This window comes from Lagopus muta, chromosome 8 (genome assembly GCF_023343835.1).
Source record: "Lagopus muta isolate bLagMut1 chromosome 8, bLagMut1 primary, whole genome shotgun sequence".
Taxonomy (NCBI): Eukaryota; Metazoa; Chordata; class Aves; order Galliformes; family Phasianidae; genus Lagopus; species Lagopus muta.
In genome coordinates, this window is record NC_064440.1 from 12,242,072 (window position 1) to 12,257,175 (window position 15,104).

Genomic DNA, 15,104 nt, shown 5'->3' on the forward strand with positions numbered 1-15,104 from the left:
CATAGTTTCAATGGCTTTTGCAACCAGAAGTGCTGCCTTCTTAAAGGAGAATGTATATCACAAGATTGCATTCTCTGAAAGGAAATATTTTCAAGTATTCAGTGTTTTAAAAACAGTTTACATCAGATTGCAGTTCTACCAGACTGCTGGTCTGGAAGATAAATTTCACTTGCATGCAACAGTGATGATATACTTCATTCTAAGAGATTACACACAAGTTTAATCCTTCTCTAATCTGTGTCTACTGAGTAGAAACATAGACCACCATGGAATAGTAGAAGTTGACATATTCTTGTTTTTTGCTTTATTTTAGATAATTGTGACGGTGCATTGGTGTCTACCTTACCTTCATCAGCCTTTACCAGTTCTTCTGAGTTCCTCAGTACTCACAGTCCCAGCTTTGCGAAGCTCAACAGGCGAGATGGTAAGGTTGCAGTGGGAAATGCCTAAAATATTCATTCTAATCATAGTGATGAAGAATAATTATTTGTATGCAGTGCATTCAGAGCCAAGTTTGAGTAGAGCTGTTAACTTCAGCTTTTGTGAGATCTTTATTTAGGAGCAATTCATTCCTTTTATTGTAGAAAATTTATACTTAATTTGAAGTTCTCTCATTGTAGAGAAATTGTGTAGGAAGCTTGGGTTGTTATTTTGCTTTTGAATAATTTTGCTATGATTTTTAGAGCTTGAAGCTTACTAGACTTGAGAACTTATTCTGAAGTGTAGGTGTTTATTAAGGGCAGTAGCAACTAGATATGCAACTTCTAGTGGAATTCAGTGATTATGCAGCTCAGCAGAAATATTAACAATGAATGGAAAAACTGCAGGCATTTGTAACAAGGAGTCCTTGAGGCCCTGATAATGAGCTCATATTTGAGGTGAAACTATTGGGATCTAATTTGATATTAGAAAAAAAAAAAAGAGAAGTCGGCAATATCTAGGACATCATTTGACATTTTGTTGCAGACTTTGGTTATTGGGTCTCATTCCCAAATTAGAGCATCAAAAAGAGGAAAGTCCTGTATGTCATAATGATGTTATGTATGATTATGATTATTAAAAACACTAATTAGTATGTTACTAATAGAGAGACTTCAATTGAAAATAAATGAGAATTTTCCTACTTGAATATAATCTATGCAGTGTGTCTTTTAACTGAACATTATTGTTTGGTAAATCTGTAGGAGGGTACTAAAGGAATCTCACTTAAAGAGTTGGCACTAGGGATTGGGAGTTGGTATGTCATTAAAGAAGTCTTAAATGGAAGCCACTGTCTTAAATTTAAACTCCTGAACCAGAGATCCTCAGCAAGTAGAAAGTGATACTGTAGTTGCCTGACATACAGAAATTTTGAAGACATTGAGCACAGAATTTCAGTTTGCTTTGCCTTTATCTTGAGCAATAGCTGAGATAGTGAGTAGGCATGCTTATGTAACTTGGCTTAAATCACTAATTTTGTCTTCTGATAAAAGGAAAAGATTTGAAATGAATCTTATTGCAATTTCAGCTCTGGGTGTACTGAATCTTAAAATCAACAATGCCTAAAAAAAACTTACATGGATTGCAAACTTAGTGAAGGAAAAAATAAAGTCTTATTTAAGTGTGCTAAGATAGTATTGCCACGTAGTGGGCAGTCATGTATTCTAGTTCTTTAGATGTACATTATTACATCTGTAAGATTCATGTGGTTTATGGATGCAAATTGTGAAAACAGAAAGAGAATATTGAAACTGAGCTCTAAGCAGAGAAGCTCTTTCAGATGTATAAGCAAATTGCGTTTCATGTTTTGAAGTTTTATTTGATAACTGAGGAGCTAAACCCAACAGAGGGACCTAGAATTTGATTCTACTTTGCTTAGTTCTTTTATTGCATGGACTGTTTTAGAAACACGCAGGTGTAATTCCAACTGACTTCACGTGGTTTGGGAGAAGAAGTAGTGATAGGTGGTGGCTGAAGGAAATTGCTTAGGCTGATATTTAATTAAATAAAATAGACACCTTTGCAAGAAATATCATTTTGAGGAATTATATAATTCTTGTATTTTTGGTTATGTTGGAGTGTTTTGATGCATTTTATTTTCATTCATAATTGATAAAACATAGCTGTAAGTAATGGTACTTCAAGATAGAGAGCAAAATAATTGTATTTATTAATATTAATTTATTAATGTAAATACAAATATAACAAGGAAATATGAATTTATAAAATACAGAATGTTTAAATTCATTTATGTTTAAACAGAATGTTTAAATTCATTGAGATGATTCAGTAGAAGATAACAATAACAAAAAAGCTACATTTAAAAAAAAGCCTGCGGCAGTGGAATATGCCATTAAAAAAATAATAATCACAAACACAAAACAAACAGAAAATAAAACATGAGGAAAGCTTAGCATGCAGTCCTGAAAGTGCTCAATTAAAATGCTGATAAATCTGTACTTGTAGTAGTACAAGCAGTTAATAAAATTCTGATGAACATTATTCTGAGATGTGAAATATATTACTTATCCCTGAGAGGGATTAATCAGTCACTTTGTTTTGAGTAAATAAATAATTAAAAAAAAAGGAGAGAATTGCTACAATGAACTGAGCTTTTCCAACTCTCTCTTAGCTCTCAGTTTGAGTAGTCAGAATAGGTAATTATGTATAGGAATATAAAACATACGTAATGTCAAAAGGAATTTGTCTTGTGGCTGAGAAGTATTTGATCTGGGCATTAAAGTAAAACTGTGCAGCAGGAATGCACTTAGCTTCAGCAGGAAGTTCAAGAGTTTGTAGCACAATATAAAGCTATTTGAGCTGCTTGTAAAACACTGTGGGATGGAAAAGAACGTTTCCTTTTGGTTAGTGTTAATAAGTTATAAATAAGCATGGGCATCTTGAGTAGTTCTGTGGAACATCAAGGAACATTGATTGCATAGCTGTGGACTTAAGTGCTGATTTTTGAACGATTATAGCAAAATATACAAATACGGTTTGAAAAAAGCGTTTGATAATGTTTCTTGGAATCATTTGGATCTCCAGCTGAGAAACCATATGATCTTCTTCCTCATTGTTCTAGTATTATTCTTTGTTGCCATGGAGCAATATGAACATGGAACAGTATACATTCCTATGGCATGATATTTCTACTAGGATATTTTTTTTCTACCACACTGAACCATTTTCTTGCTGTTTTACTATGTACTGGATTCCTTGAATCCCAGTGGAAATCTGGTAGCAGAATGGGGAAATGGCCTACTTCTCAGATATCAAATTGTGAAGTGCCAAATGTATTGAGTTTGATCACGCTCTCCCAGTTTCTTGAGAGAGGTAATGTGGCATCTTCGTACATTATTATTTTCCAGGTTACCTAAAAAACCAAAAATCATGATTTAGTAACTGTAGTCTGTGCCACATTTTGTCCATTTTATGTTTATGCCACGCTATTAATAAAAGATGTCTGATCCTGTTCAATTCCCTTGTCATAGAATCATAGAATGGCCTGGGTTGAAAAGGACCACAATGATCATCGAGTTTCAACCCCCCTGCTACTTGCACGGTCACCAATCACCAGACCAGGCTGCCCAGAGCCACATCCAGCCTGGCCTTGAATGCCTCCAGGGATGGGGCATCCACAGCCTCCTTGGGCAACCTCTTCCAGTGTGTCACCACTCTCTGTGAGAAGAACTTAGGCCCAACTGGAGGAAAGTAACACCAGGGTTATGCCACCCACCAGGGTTTATAGTATCTATTCAGAGGACATTGTCTTCAGTAACACTGTTTTTGGTAGTCTTTGTTGCAGAGAAATGTTACCTGCCATTCTCACAAGTCAGTGTAATTACTGCAGAAATTATAGTGGTGAAAGATTTGGGAAGGGGAACAGTGTAGGTTTTTGGGGTGCTTCTATTTGGCTCCCTCCCCAGGGAAAGTGTGAGGTGAAAGGGTGCTGTCTGTAACCCCTAACATCTCTTACAAGTCTGGCTTCTTGACTGCAAGATCAACAAAACCTACAGAGGTAATGCTAAAAGATGTCATTGCTGCATTATTTAGTGCTCACATTTAAAGAATGATACTTTTTACAATGTGTTACAATGACGAATGTGCTCATGTGAAGTGAAATGCTGTTCAGAGATGCCTTATAATCTGTGATTTGAGAGCTTTGAGCCCAGTGCAAACCTCCCACGTTTCCATTCAGTGTCTATCATTCTTTTGACTTCCTTCCAAAGGATAAACCTATTGTGCTGTGCTCAGAATGGAAAACAACGGTGCATAATAAAGCAGAATACTTCCACGCAAAGCATATCATCTTAATGTCTAAACTAGCAGTAGGAACAGGAGAGTACAAACAACATAGAGTGGGTGCTAGTTATAATATTTAAAAAACTACTGTAAACTCATCTCAAATAAGGTATGGGTGACTTTTCACCATCTGGTAGTTGCTGATGTGTTGGAGAATGACTGACTGAAGATAGAACAGAGGAAAGAGGAAAATGCCCACATCTCTCTTAATACTCACATCTAGAATAAGCTCTTTAGAGTGGTGAAAGGAACAACTTTGTACCATTACCTGCCAGAACATTTGAGGTAAATTTCTATGGCCTCCTGTGTTGATTCAGTCTGTACCAAGGATGTGGAGGTTTTGTCTAAAAGGTCGTCTTTGGCTCCAAGTGCGTTAGTCACAATTCCTTATAAGCTGAATTTGCAGCTGGATGATTTTGAACAGTAATATGTAGTTTGTGACTTAAAAGAAAAAAACAAAAAACAAACAAACAAAAAAACCTTAGTATAGTACTAAAATAATAGTAATAAAATATATTTTAGGAGTTTCAGCTGCAGGCTTCTGGGATTCTTCAAGCTGTGTGTCTGCACAGGGTTGAAACAGTCAGATAATAAGTGAAATTCCTAATATTTTGGTTAGATTTTCATGATACACTAATAGGCAAGAGGAGTGTTCTATTTTAGGCAAATAAAAAAATATTTTTGGCAATATTAAGATGTATGTTGTCATTGAAAAAAATAAATCATGGTGTTAGCAAGCAGTGCACATTGGTTTGGTTGCAAACTGTTTTCCCTGGAGCATTCTGGTAGAGCAGTGCAGACTGAGTCACTGAGTATACACCAAGTAGGTATCATACTCAGTTCTAGCTGGAATAAGCACACTTTTTCAGGAACTGGAACTAAATCCTATTTTAATGAAATGAATAATGAAACTTTTAATATCTATTTTTAGACCAAAAAAAAAAAAAAAATCACTTTTGGGTTGTCAAATCCAATATAGTCCAGGGAAATCAAGAATGCTTTTAAAAGGCAAAGTCGTTGAAATACAGTTCTTTGATATCAGCTACACTTATTGATCTTTCAGCTCAGTTCACTTTAATACTCTACTAAAAGGATCAGCTTTGAGACAGAGTAGTTAATAAAATATAAAGGTAAACCCAGATGTTTATAACCAATATTTATTGATATTTTTTTTTCTTTGGAAGTGTATATTTGGAATATTCTTGTAGTTTATTTGTAGATTTGTTAATGCTTCATTCTCAACACCGTATTTCCCCTTTCTAGTGGAGTTGCATTAATGTAATTGCATGAAGTTACTCTTTTAAACTTTGATAGTAATGGTGAAGCAAGATGATGAGTTGCTGAAGCAATGGCAGCCTGAAAATTTGCTGCTTTGAGTACTTTGGAACAAGCGGCTTCTCTGTTTTTCATAGCTGTATTGTTGTTCACTTATTTGTAAGGCTGGAATGAATGCTGAATGTATATAGAGAATAAATGTGTGCAAGTGGAAAACAGGTAACAGAAATACTGACTATAATTAAAAAGTATAGGAATAAGCTAGAGAAAGTGAGATAATGTATTGCAATCTGGGAAAACTTGCCTTTTTAACAATAAGCACACATTTATTATAGTGAGTGGAGTGTTATAATTGAGGCAGTGATTGCAGTTCCATGTTTCATTGCTCTAACATTATCACGTGCCAGTTTACTAGAAGAATTTGAGAGAGTATTCAAGTATTTTAAGGGATTTGTTACACTTGAGTTACAAACCTTGAGCTTACATGTGGGCATGACTTCAAAAATCTCCATTCAAAACGGAGAGTGGAAGTTAACTGTTGATGTTTGTAATTTATTTTAAAAGAGAAAACAAAATCTTCACATGCAACTTGTATGAAGAAGAGACTACTATGTGAAGGCACTCCTTTCAGTTATTTGTCGAAATGTTCTCTAGCTTTACAATGTATTATTTGAGTGCATTTACAACCTCTAATGTAACTGTTTTTTTTTTGTTTTTTTTTTTCCCAACACTTAGGGCACACATGAAGATAACTAACATTTTTCTTCATCCTTCAAAATGCAGCAAAAAAGAAAATACCAAATTAGAAATTAGACATCATTTCCAGAGCTGTAGAAGCAGTTGAGGGAAAAGATGAATTTTGTGTGTGTGTGTGTGTGTGTATGCATGTATGTGATGTGCCATACTTCATAACCTTTTTCCAGCTGACAATGAATAGATTTCCTAAAAATTCTTCAATTCAGAATTCCTTAAAAATTTTGGGTTAGGGTATTTTCTAATATAAAATCATGAGTGAAAAATTTTGCATTTGGGAATTGGACTCCTCTCTAACAACCTGAATTAATAACATTCTTTTTTCTTGTGTTTAATTTCTTGAGTTCCTATAAGTTACCTACACTGCCTTTCTACTGTCTCTCCTAGGAGCTGGAGGCTGGTCCCCTCTGGACTCCAACAAGCAGCAGTGGCTCCAGGTTGATCTTGGAGACAGAGTGGAGATTGTTGGGGTCGCTACCCAGGGCAGGTATGGGAGCTCTGACTGGGTAACCAGCTACACACTGATGTTCAGTGACACCGGTCGCAACTGGAAGCAGTACAGAAAAGATGACACTGTTTGGGTAGGTGTGAACTCGAGATACCTTTTAGATTTTCTGGTTCAGGCTCAATAAGGAATTTGGAGAAATGGCTTCAGTTTCTGATCAGAGAACTGGGATAGCAGTAAGGAAAGCAGACGTGAATGAATTTACGGGCTGTTTTGATCTAGCCTGATTGTGTCTTCATTGCCAACTGTGTAATATATGTTTAGGCCCGCAGGACTACATTGTTTTTCAAATTATGAGGATACTCAGGACACTTGAAATGACCTGCATGCTTCTGTGCCTGGCTGGCTTTGATTCAGGCACACCAGACTAAATGGGGGCTAATCACATAGGTACTTTCTCTGAAAAGTATGGAAATTAACTCAATTTTATGCACACTTGCTGGTCAGAACAACGGCACGCATGCTGGGGGAGGCGGATGGTAAATTGCTCCTCAGCTTGAGAAAGTTGGAACTACAGCATGACTTGTAGGATGATTTAGCAGATGAACTGAAAGTGCTCAAGGCTTTTCCTAAAATTTTTATGCAGGAGTCATACTTGCTGTGTTGCAGGTTTAATGTGTGGCCATAGCAGGTGCAGTTGGCAAGTCTATGTGCCATTAGCAGCACCACCTCATATGTGAATGGAGAAGCTTAAAATATAATGTGGAAAATATAAATTATTAGTGAGTTTTTAATGAGTTGTACTATCTTCTCCGTACTGTGTTCACTGTTGTGAGGATCAATAGCTTTGGTAGCATGGCAGTATTTGGTGGTTAATGAAGTATATACTTCATGAATATGAAAGGGAACATTATAAGGATGATCAAGTAAACTTCTGGCTTTGTCGTATTCTTCTTCTTTTTTTTTTTTTTTTTTTTTTTTTTTTTTTTTTTTTTTTTTTTTTTTTGGCTAACACCTTTATTAAACATTGTGTTACAGAAGACTATTCCAAAACATACTGATGTTGAGTTAGGAGAGTTGAGGATCAGCAGGAGAAATGGAGAAGGGCTCCATAATTCTTTTCTTGTGCATGTTGCAGACATTTGAAATGCATGTATAGGAAGGTCAACTTCTGTGGTTTCAAAATCCACTGCATTGTCACTGTCTTTGTTTTATCATAGTTTGATTTAGGGAAAGCTAATGAAAGCTGGCTTTCTTTAGGAGGATATTTTGGTCCAAAGATGATCATAAAATTGTCAAGTGTGGCTCTGCTTCATGTGTCACTTAAGTTATATTATGTTAGCTTCACTCCCACTAGGTATACTTTTAAAAAATGTTTTAAAACAATGAAATTTCATTCTTAACTGAATATAGTTGAGAATTTAATCTAGTACTGGACTTCCACATTTAGGTCTCTGAAATCCAAAATGGAGAGAGATTTACAGCCTTGGTATCATTAAATGATGCTTCCTTCTCTGATATTATGTGGCTTGTTTAAATTATATATTAAAATTAAATTTAAATATTTGATTACATATCCAGCTATTCAGTCTGTCTCTTTTTTGTAGACTCCTTGACCTTTTATTTTATTTTTTAACTTTCTTCTTAAGTGGAAATTTGAAAAGACAATACATAAAACTTAGCTAATCTTCATGCCCTATGGATTCCGTTTTGTGAGTTTCTCATCTAGCACCAGTATTGCATGCAAGAATAAGAATAAGCCCAGCAGGAATTTATCAGTGAATCAGAATTTACGAAGAACCTAAGCTCTCCTTTATTTATTAAATGATCAGGCATGAAGGTGATTCAGGAGAATCTATAATGAATTCTACAGCTTCAGTAGATTTTTTTTTTTTTGAGATAATTTTTATACATTCTTGTAAAGAAAACCACAAAGGAAGATATTTATTTTTGTAAGTAGTTGAGGAAAATTGAAACAGAACTTCGTTGTGGAAGAACGTGGTGGTAAATTAGGGGAAGGATTTGGATATTCTTCCCCTGCACATTAGTTTCTAAAAGTCACACTGACTATGCATGCCATTAGTATAATTCTAATCCAGAAGAGCCATTTTCTCCATGTCCCAAGGCAGAGGGCTTGATGTGGTTTTTGGGATGCATCACTAAACTTGGTTGCAAAAATCTGAGAGTGAAAGTCTGAAATGAACTGACTTCGTGGTTTGTTAGAACCTGCAGTTTGAATAAACTGGCACAAGTTTAAGTAACACAAGTAAGAGTTTGTATGCCTGCCCGTGCAATTAATGAAAATCAAGTTAGTTCTGTACAATCTGTATTCCAACTTATGGGACCTACTGAATCATGGCCTGAACCTCTGATTGATCACCTGAGGTGAGCAATGAGTCAGCCCTGGGAACACAGGTGAAGGCAAATCCTGTGCTGCCAGAAGGGGTGGAGCCTGGCTCTACCTCTCCTAGACACATTTAAGAGCTGACTACCAGTGGGAAAGGATCTCTTCTGGAGATCCCTCCTCTGGAGTTTTGCAGCAAGCCTAGGACGTGGGTAAGCATTCTATCTATTCTCTTTTTGATACTGTAACCTGCTTAGCCAAACTCTCTTGTTTATTTCATAATTATAACATCTTTATATTCATTGATTATACACAACTAAAGAAAAAATTGTTTTGCTTTTTTTTTATTTTCTTGAAACTTTCAGAGATCTGTGCTGTTCCAGACTATGCGTGGGCAGTTCTGTGACTCATGTCTCAGAAAGGGCTCTGAAATCTAAGCCATCATTGCTTGAGGTTTCTGACATGGATTTTGCTGCTGTATCAATATAGGATATTGTTATGTGTTGGATCTGTTAGGGTCCGTGATACAGCATTCAGGTGTTGTTTTGTTTTGCTGGAAGTTTGTGTTTGATGTATGGCTGTTACTGAATGCCTTTCACCAAGCACTCCTTGTTGATAATTAGTCACTTATCGCTGTTGGGAGTGGGAATTATGTATCAGTGTAAGGGACCTATTTGGTCTGGTAAATCAATTTTTTTTTTTTTTTTTTTTTGAAAGTAGTGGAGCTTTGTTAGGAGCAGTCTGATAGAATAATTATTAATTGAAGTGGAAAGAGAGGTGTAGAAATTACATTTGATAGTTATCATTTGTTTCTAAGTAGAAATGTGAGGCTTCTTTCATTTTTATTCGTTTCCATATCAGTAAAGGAAAGCAGGATCTTGAAATGCCTTCTCCACTCTGTTAGAGTAAAAATGACATGAAATCTTAACAACCCTAATCAGATTGAAACTCCAGTTTTTCCCAGTCTATCTGCATGACCCAAAGATAAAGTTACGGGGCATTACCAGCTGCTTTTAACGTAGTGCTCTCAAAGAAGGGTTTACTGGCACAGCCCTTCCCCCCTGCATGTTATGGGCCACCAGCCACATTTGGTGGAATTAGCCAAATCCCTGAGTAAATTTGATCCTGGATGAAACTTTTCATGATAATTTCTTCATTAATGTGTGATATTCCCTATTGCAAGTCATTCTCCTGAGTTGTTTTCAGCCATTGGGGTATAGGTTTTGTCTGCCCAAGTAGTGTATGTGACCTTCAATGCATCTGAGACCTCGGTACAGAAGGTCTTTATTGGGCTGCAGTTAAGACAGATGTTTGCACACCAGTTCATATGACCATATCACTAGTTTAAATCCCTTTCTGTTCATAGATATTACAAGGCTTGCAGGGCGCATTATCCTCCTGTCAAAGATCTCATACAGCTCCCATCAACTTCACCATTAATGAGAGCACTGCACAGACAGATCGCGAGGAGAATCGGAAAACCTCTTACATTTTCACTCAGCTTGTGTTTATGATGTTAGTAAATTCTGCAGCTGGAGTTGAAGACAAGACAGATTAGCCATTTAAAACCTATTTTCTACCCCCATTTGTATTTAAATAATCTTGTTACAAAAGGACTCTGTGGTTCAGAACAAACTAGGCTTATAATTATATTTTCAATATGGATAAATCAGCTGTGTGTGGACACACTAGCTATTGATTGGGAGACATAAAACATAAATCTTATGACTTGTAACAAGAAAATGATTTTTCAATGTTTTTAAGTGTTGAATAATTCAGAATTTTACTTTACCTGCATATGTGCTGCAGCTTGAGTTGGTCCAAGTTGTATATATTAATGGGACAAAATATAATGCTATTTCTTTTTAGGTAGTAATTTTTATGCCATTTGTATTGAGAAAGCTGAAAAACACAATTATACAAAAAGATACAAAGAAATGGAGGGAAGGATGCATAGAAGTATGTAGTTAAAAGAGAAAAGGGATATTATTCAGTTATGGTTTTGAAAAGAAAGAATGGAACTGGAAATGAAGTGGGACTGTTCTAAGTGTGAGAGCTGGTTCTTATATCGGGACTATGAAGCTATGTGGAAAATAGCATAGTTAGCAAGGAGATACTCCACACTCTGCTCAGATAATTGCACTAATGAAGTACATGTTTGAGTTCCCTGTTAGCTGATAAGTTCTTCCACTGTGAACAGCAAGTGGAAGGGACAAGATGGCTTTGGGTGGAAGCAGGGAACAGTGAGATCACAAGACAGGAAGAGCATCTGTGGTGCTGGACAATGATACCTTGTTCACAAGAGGTATAGAGCACAACTTATGTCAAGAATTGCTATAACATCAGCCCCACATCTTGCAAGTGCTTATGAGAGGACTGACAGGAGGCTAAGGATGCCTTAGAATATGTAACTCTCAGGGGAGTAGGAATAGGCTTTAATAGAGGTGATAAAGATCCTTCGTGTCCTCTTTCCTCAGGAAAACTCTTGCATGTGTGAGATTTTGCTGAATCAGAGGCTTTTCTAATGAAATCTAGAGGAGGGTCATTTTTAATTGGCTTATAAATCTACTGAAGTGCTGTAAACTTTTCCATTTCCTCTCTAGCTGGATGATGATTGTAGAACTGTTTGGTGAGTTAATTATTGTCAACACAGTTGGAATATTAATCCTCTTGTCAGATTTATAGTTGCACTGATGTGTTCTCAAGTATTTTTTAGCTCCAACTCTTGTTGCCCTCCAAGCAAGATAAGAGCAAAATTCTACCTGTAGTAAAGACAGGTCCTACATAGTTTTCTTAGATGAGAGAACAAGTTTGCCTTTTTATAGTGTTTCATAGTATACTAGTATTCTGATATATTTAATCTCCTTTATACATAGTAATTATTGCCAGGCAAGCAGGTGTTAAAACAATATCTGTGGATTATTTTCTCTTCAATTACAATTTTCTCTCAGAAGTGGAAAAGGTGAAGTTGAGAGAATTTAATGCAGATATTAGCACAATGCCCATCACAGATGTTTTTAGTAATTCTCTGTGCTTGGTATGTGGCATCCTAACCCAGGAAATGGCAAGAAATATGGCTATGTGCAGGCATTGCCTTAATTACTGACTTCCTAAACCTGTTTGCATGTTCCCAAAAAATTACCTATTCTGTAACTGTTCAGCTCAGAATAGCGATGGAAGCACCACTTGCATTCCAATTTCATACTTTTAGTGGAGAGCTGTGGTTGGATACAATAATTTTAGAAGTCTTTCCCAACCTCAATAATTCTATGATTCTATCCCTTAATTTATTGAAGAACTGGTCTCTTCAAAAGCCAAATGATATCTCTTGACACTACTCCAGTGTGGTTGCAGTGCTGTTTTTTATCAGATTAGAATGTGAAGTGGTCGTGTGTGGTTCTGGTTGTTTTAGACTGATCGTAAAATATTTGTGTCCTCCAAGGATCTTCAGCAGATTTGTGTGCCATAATCCCAAAGCTACTCTTTTCCCTTCCTGGCTTCCAAGAAGAGAGTAAATGTTCGTGCAGTGTGTTAAGATGCCCATTGTGGTAAACAGTGAACATTTCCTCTCAGATGAAGGATTTCAACCATATCGCTAGATCAAATCTCTTTACTATTTGCAAATCATATTCTATGGCATGTGAAGCTATAAATACGTGCCTTTACAAATTATAAATAAATATGGAACAAAAAAAAATGTTTCAGTCCACTTACACTTTCACCTCTGGTGAGCAAATGACCGCTTGCATACGGACTAAAATGAGAAAGCAGCATAGAGCAAAGAACAAATACTAAGCTGTTTAGTTAAAAGAGAATGCATCATTAATTTGTTTGTAGCAAACAATTTACAAAGATTAGCCAAATAAAGATGTCCCAGGGATAAGCACTAAAGCTGATCCACGCACAGCTGAAAGCCATTTTGAGACAATAATAGTTGGATTGACTGCGGTGCTGTGCAGAGAGGTTACCTGAGTCCTTCAATTGCTTCCACAGCCAGTTTGTATGTATTCAATCAAGAAAGAGCCTTTACAGAATACAGTATGCAAATATTTTCTGCTACAATGTTCCCAATGAAGTCTATGCTAATTTCCATAGTCCCTTCTGGGTCATATTAATCAGGATTGAGTGGCTTCTGGGGTTGGTAATGAGATCTGGAGTTTTTATAATTATAAAAAGCCTGTTTAAATCCAAATGAAATGATTCTAACGCGAAAATCTTGCTTACATTTTGTGCTGCTGAGTAGCAGGCAGATGATGGTGAAATGCGCAAGGAGAAGCACTTGACATCCTTGGCAGTTATTTGTGTGGCGTCCTTAGTGTGAAGAGAGTGGGATCTTTGTTCGTGGAGTATCTTCTTTGTTTGAAAGGAAAACTCCAGAAAATAGCACCATTAGTCAGAATATATTTCTAGAGCCTGATCTTGATGATTTCTTTGCAGTTGTTTGGCACTTTGGGGGACAAATGAGAATGGGTCTAGTTTTCCTAACATCTAATTGTTTTTAAAACTCTTGTCTTCTGACTGTTCTTTCTGTACTGTTCTGTACTATAATATAAGATGGCTTGTTCTGCTGCTGAAAATTGTGCTGCGTTTACTGATTCTTTCTTAGTAAGATTAATCTTAAGAATTACATACTTTATCAGCTCCTCTCTTTGACTTGGAATGTTTGGGTCTTTAGTAATTGCTATAGGTTTGTACCTATTTTTCTCTGAAGCCTTTCTAAACTTTGGATTATTCCTGCAGCAAGAAGCTCATGAACAGAGAACTGGAATCCTGTTGCTTGGGGCTTGTCAAAATGACATGTAATAAAAAGAGCTAAGCTATAAATAAGTCCATTGCAAGCCACTCTAGGCCCAGAATTTTACTGATATTAAACATCAGAATATTAGCTAAGCAAAGGATTGTGGTGTTGTAGATATCAGACTTACTAATAAGACATGATAATAAACTGGTGGATGTTTTGGAGGGAGAAATGAAAAAAATTAGCATGATACTTGTAAGACAGAAGAAGATAGAGATAGAAACTGAGTTGTATTTGATGGCTAAAGCTTTAATACATGAAGTGGAAATGAAGATCTGTTTCATTAGTTTGTCAGTAAGATTACCAGCAGAGAAACCAAGAATTTTCTATCTCTGCTTGTTCACTTCTTATTTATGTGGTTAGCAGATTTCTATCCTATTTTGAGTTAATAGACTCACTGTATCTTACCTCTAGATTCCCAACAGAAGCAAGAAGGCTACTGATAATACTTCTCCTGAAAAAGTACTGTATTCACAGAAACATCTCTTCAACATTAGAATTGGATTTAGGTGATAGAGGTGATGCAGGGGGATAAAAAGTCAGATATCATGCAAGGGCCTGGAGGGCTTATAGAGAAGACACTGAGATAATGAAATATTTTTATTTCTGTATATACATCTTAATATTTGTATTTATACTTTTTAGGATGTTTGTTAAAGTTAGTGTTGGCAATGCACTCTTTGTAGATTTTTCCTCCCTACCCAAATTCCTGGGAGTTCCAGCATATTATTTGTTTGGTTTTTTGGATGCTGGAAAAAGCTTTTTTTAAAAAAAAAAAAACAAAACAAACCAAACTTGTGGAGAGAACTTAAAAATATTATTCATTCTCATTAAGCAGCAATTCTATCAGATCTTTTTTAACTGTCTATGCCTATACTAGAGTATTCCAAGTTGGAAGTAGAATTCCCTAATGCCTAATACAAGCAAAATATAAATATTTAATATACTCTATTGGATATGTTTCCTAATTAAACAAAAAAGAATTAGGGGTATTATCAATATTTTAAAAGGAAAAAAAAATGAAACAATGAAACTATCATTCTTAGCATGGAACAGCTCTTCTAATTCGTTGCCTTTCCAAATGTATGATGTATGTTCCACATTTTTTCAGTGGCTTCCAAGTGTATTTCATGAGAACTTTAAAAAAAAAAACAAAACCATTAATAATCCTTCATCAGGAGGGTCATTATATTAATTGCAGTTTTATT

At 35.9% G+C, this 15,104-nt stretch overlaps 1 protein-coding gene across 2 annotated transcripts in view; it reads left to right on the forward strand.

The window, feature by feature from the left end:
* The window catches only part of CNTNAP5 (contactin associated protein family member 5), a 263,158-nt gene that overhangs the window by 59,800 nt on the left and 188,254 nt on the right, over positions 1-15,104 (forward strand). The window contains exons 2-3 of one of the 2 annotated variants that reach the window (XM_048953699.1): positions 314-424; positions 6,697-6,890. In XM_048953699.1, coding sequence (XP_048809656.1) covers positions 314-424; positions 6,697-6,890 — 305 coding nt within the window. Of the gene's footprint in view, positions 1-313; positions 425-6,696; positions 6,891-9,205; positions 9,311-15,104 lie in introns of those variants that run through there. The other variant, XM_048953700.1, reaches the window with a different exon arrangement.